Genomic DNA, 4857 nt, shown 5'->3' with positions numbered 1-4857 from the left:
ATTTAAAATTTTACGGCATCTTTAATACTTACTGAGTAGCAGGTCCAAACAGATCATTACAATAGACAGACTGCACATGGAATAATTCCAACAGCACTAGAAGAAACTTTCATAGTGTTCTTGAAGTATCTTTATCAGTGGTTACACAGACGTAATTGTTCATTAACAAATTGTCATATCTAAACCTGTTATATGGAATTTAGAAGCATGAAAGACCACGGAAGATTGGCAGTTCTTGAAGAAGGAAGGAAAATTGTTTCTATAAACTTTTTAGAAATTTCACAATATTGTCAAGACCCCTTTTTCCAGACGAAAATGACAACCAGTCACTATTAAATGAATTCATGATTCCATGGAATCCATCCTCGAGGTGGTACCAGGTCACTTGAACGCCGTTGTCCTCCAGTCTCTTCTTGTAAAGCAAGCCGTCGTCCCTCAGCACGTCGTACTCGCAAGTCAGGATGAAAGTCTTGGGCAGCTTCTGAACAACGGCATCTTCAGCTAACAGTGGAGACAGGGTGGGCTCACAGAGTTTTTTCACTGTCTCATAAACTTCAGTTGTACAGTCAAGTACCACATGGGGTTTGTAACCTCTGACCTTAAATTTTTCGGGGATGTTATCGGGACTCACCCACTTCCTATAGTTTAATTTAATATCTATAGGAATATGGGAACCCTCCAAGACCTCTTCCACATTTGATGCGTTTCCGTTTAGGTACCGTAACACATAGAAAGCGGCATGTTCTCGGAATAAGAGGGGCACTCCGCGGTTCTGCTGATAGGACGGTAAGTTGAAGTCCAGGGCCTGCAGGCCGGGGTAGATCAAGATCTGAGCCCGCAGTTTGGGCAGGTCTGACCTCCCGGCCAGGGTCTGGCTGACAGCAGCTGCCAAATTGCCCCCAGCGCTGTCCCCGCAGACAATCACGCGGGCGGGATCCACGCCGTAGTGCTCTGTGTTCCTCATAAAGTGTAAGGTGGCGTTAAGACAGTCTTCGTACGCAGCGGGGTATTTGTGTTCAGGAGCTAACCGATACCTAATGCACAAAAGCAGACGACAAAAGTAAGAGAAGGAGATACTAATTTTAAAGTGTATTGCTGAAAATACTGTTTTTGTGAAAGCAGCAATACCCTAATTACCTCAGGAGTCTTCCTTTCTTCACGGGTTGATCATAAATAAACTGTGGCTCGTTGGAGCAAGTGCTACAGATTAACTTGTCAGGATTTCATCTATTTATGCTTTTGTGCAAGTATATCCTCATCATCCAAATCCGTATGTCAATATATTGATGATGATATTGGCTTGTCATTTACACAGGGCTGCTGTAAGCCTCAAGCAGATTTTCCTTGAATAAGGATTAAGTGGCTTACTTATATGGCTTACTCTCTGTTTACTATCAGTCTTGAGTTTGGAATTCGATAACATTGATTCCAAACTTTCTTTTGCAGCTGGATATCCCAAAACATTATCTGTGATGTTGTCAGAGAGTAGCCTGAGTCAGTCTTAAGTGGCTCCAAGTGAGAGCAGTGTGTTTGTAAATCACGTGCCTGGCAAGTCCCACAGAAACATTTCTCTGAGAATGGTTGTTGCTGTGGTCAGGGAAGCTATAAGGTCGTACTGTATAAAAAACAGCGTAAGGAAAGACTCACCCAACAGATACAACCACTGATTCGCTTTCTCTGGCGATAGAACGGCATAGCTTTTCGTGGGTCTCTGAAAGAAAGATAGCTGGTGGAGTTGGGTTTGGTTTGTTTGGTGGGGTTTTTTTTGCCAGAATACTGGTGTTGTCTAGTGGCTAAGGCAAAGAACTGCAAGAAAAAAATACTATTTACTTTTCTGTGCCCCTTCCTGCCTAGCTCCTCAGATCTTTTGTACCCCCTCATCTTCCTATTGCAGTATTTGCTTACTGTATTTTTCCCCTTGTATCTCCTTGCCTTGCCTTGAAGAAAAGTCACGTAATGCACACGCTTTCCTCTGACAGCAAGACTTAGGAGAGTGCCTCTGTTGTTATACTCAAAGTTCATGACTCCTACAGATCAAGTGACACTCAACTTTACCATTTATGAAGTAGGTACTTCTTTAATTAGATTAATTTTTTCCCTGTTAGGTAGCTTACCAAGACTTCCAAATACCCATCCTCCTCCATGAAAAAACATAACTCCTCTCCTGTGGCTGGCAGATGGAACGTTAGGCTGGTAAATCCTTACAGGCACTTTCTCAAAGCACAGGTCCTTGATGAAGAGCTTCGGGTCCACTCCTAGAGTCTTTCTGCCTTGCACGTACCGGACAAAGCTAACGCGACTGCAGATGCCAATGTTTTCCAAGATCTTTCCCTGTTCAAGGCAAAGAGAAGAGGGAATTCACTCAAGAGATTCTGTGTTTTCCAAAGTAAAGGAACTGCATGGGCAGTGTACTCGTGGTGTCTAAGGCTTATGTCATAGAACATTAGAGTAGATGTACAGGTGTTGTACAACTGAATAAATAACAGCAGCATCACGAGAGGTCACGCGAGCAGTGGTGTTCACCGAAGAAGGTAATCCCAAAACAGTGCAGCATTAACAAAGACTGGTGAAACGTATCCCTTTGCTTTCTCAGCAGGTCCTTTACCTAACATTGAAATCGAGTTTGGTTTTCACTGGTTATTCTGCCCTTGCCCCTGAGGAGATGTGAAAGCGCAGCGAAAGATGATAGTTCTGGTGCTGGTTTTCGTGGGATGGATGCCTGCCCGAGGTGGAGTTGACTAAGTTGAGAACCCATTTGATAATTGTTTTCTGATTCACCTTGGAAGTCATCACTGATGTGTGCCATGCACTGGCAGGAAGGTGCTGAGATACTTAGTAGGCCCACACTTCTGCTCTTTCTGCATGCTGTGCGCCAGGCACCAGGAGATGGCAAGAACACAAATGAAAGCTACTGGTCCAACGTAACTTTGCAAAAACAATAATAAAAAAAAAAGGTGCATAACCTCTGATTTGAAATACCTTATTTAGCCATGGAAAAGCAGTACTTCAGTCCTTAAGAAGATTTGGATCAAGCTCTTAATATTCAGTATTTTGTTAGAATATTTCTTACTAGACTGCCACATTTGCATGGATTGTCGGTACAGTGATATGAGTCTCAATATATTTACCTGGGAAAGGCCTTTTCCTCAGCGACTCCAGCTATTTCTAATGTTCTCTGAGCCTGATTTTGAGGCTGAAGAAACTAATTCATTTTAGAACGTACTAATTTTGATTTGGTATAGAAACTTATCCTAGTGTCTGCGTAAAACACAGTAAAACTGTTTATTCTTTTGTATTTCCTATTTTCCAAACAGAAATGGAACAACTGCAAAGAACATTTACTTTTACATTCAGCGTGCTTGGGTTCTTTCTTCCCGTGTTGTTTGTATTGCAGCATATGATTCTGGCTGATGGTACTAATGGGCAGTGCATACGTGATAAAAAGAGAACTGGCTTTTCCAGCTGCTGAAGTGAAGTAATCTCTTTCTAATTACAACTTGTGTGCAGCCAAAGCATGAGAATAGGCATCTAGAATTCTCTTCTGTGGCCCACTATAATCTGGAATATTTCTGACAGAGAAATTTTAAAAATTTTGTCTTATTTTACATTTGAAATAGGTGGTCCCTTTTGGAGGTGTTTAAGTCATTTATTAAATACATGCACAGCTTCTGCTGTCTGATGTATCCCTTAACACCTTCCATCATCACCGCACCTACACATCTGTTACTACATGGAAACGCTCCTGATTCAGTGTCAGCAGAGAGCGCCAGAAGCTGAGTGCTGGTAAGAGATTCAACTCTTGCGGAGTGGGTGGCTTCCCGCTCTCGTGCAGGCCGGTTCATCTGACGAAGCTGGGCTGGCTGGAACTCCTGCCCGTCAGACAAACCTGCTCAGTTGCTGCAGGACTTAAAAATACATCTTGGGGGGAGATGAAATTCCTTCAGCTCCTCTTGGGCAGCGTTATTTAATTTTGTCCCTTGTGTGACAAAACCTCCCCCTTCTCAAAACCAGTTCTGAAATGTTCAGTTTCTAATTTTATCTTCCAAATAAATACATAACTCCTCATCCTCAAGTCCAAGAAAAGCTTGAAAGCACGGCCCAAAGACATCTGATCTATTCTGAACCTAGAATGGAAATAGAAGCGGTCCACCGCGTGTAAGCGTTCGTAACCCAATCGTTGCCAGCTTAGCACAATTCATCGGAGAAGCACAGTCGGGCTTTCAAGTGCTTGTGTCAGGCAGCGGTTACCAACTGCCTCGTGCCAGAGCCGAGCGGGGCTGTGAGAGAGCAGCATCAGGTAAAAAGGTTTCTTTAGCAAAGCTGAGCTTCTGCGTAAAACATGCAGCATGATAGCGATGCCCTGCTCTCCTCTCTGAGAATTAACTCCAAGCAGGGTTCTAGCACTGCACTAAGTTTAAAATCAACACATTCACCCAGAAATCTGCCCCCAGAAACCGCACCAGGTTAACTTACCACCACAGCTGTGCTGATTAAAATGATGTGAATGATTCGGAGCTTTACAGGCTGGCTCACTCCAGGAGGAATTTCTGAATTGGAGAGATCAAAATTAATTGCCCCCATGACCAACAGTATAAATCCAGCAACAAGAACTGCGAAGAGTAACACCAGCAGTGTGCATACAACTGCCATTTTGCCGAGCAGCAAAGCGTCCGAAACGTCTTTGATTTGACTTTCCCAGATATCTTTGTTTCGTTACTTCCTGATTCTTTGTTCCTCATAAAGTTGTTCCAGTAAAACCCATTCTCCTCCCTTTTACAAATACTACATTTCCTTCTCCCACTTCTTTCCCCCCTCTCTGTTTCACAGAAGATAAGGTGGTCGAAGTCCTTGTCGTGG

The 4857-nt window shown here is 43.2% G+C and overlaps 1 protein-coding gene across 1 annotated transcript; it reads right to left on the bottom strand.

The window, feature by feature from the left end:
* Positions 1 to 259: 259 nt before the first annotated feature.
* On the bottom strand, positions 260 to 4650 carry LOC104269386 (arylacetamide deacetylase-like 3). Its single transcript, XM_009875703.1, has 4 exons — positions 4474 to 4650; positions 2115 to 2331; positions 1648 to 1711; positions 260 to 1034 (listed from the first exon to the last, which is right to left on the bottom strand). Exons 1-4 carry the CDS (start codon positions 4648 to 4650, stop codon positions 260 to 262), a joined length of 1233 nt encoding a protein of 410 aa, XP_009874005.1.
* Between the last annotated feature and the right edge of the window lie 207 nt (positions 4651 to 4857).

This window comes from Apaloderma vittatum, unplaced genomic scaffold, assembly GCF_000703405.1.
Source record: "Apaloderma vittatum isolate BGI_N311 unplaced genomic scaffold, ASM70340v1 scaffold25750, whole genome shotgun sequence".
In the NCBI taxonomy this organism is placed as follows: Eukaryota; Metazoa; Chordata; class Aves; order Trogoniformes; family Trogonidae; genus Apaloderma; species Apaloderma vittatum.
Note: the sequence above shows the minus strand (reverse complement) of the source record. Positions and strands in the feature narration are given on the sequence as shown.

Coding starts and splice junctions, on each gene's coding strand:
- LOC104269386 (XM_009875703.1), bottom strand. CDS start 4,650: ATGGCAGTTGTATGCACACTGCTGGTGTTACTCTTCGCAGTTCTTGTT. Junction 1,712..2,114: donor ATGGGTATTTGGAAGTCTTG/GTAAGCTACCTA, acceptor TCTTTCTTTCAG/AGACCCACGAAAAGCTATGC. Junction 1,035..1,647: donor TCAGTGGTTGTATCTGTTGG/GTGAGTCTTTCC, acceptor TTTGTGCATTAG/GTATCGGTTAGCTCCTGAAC.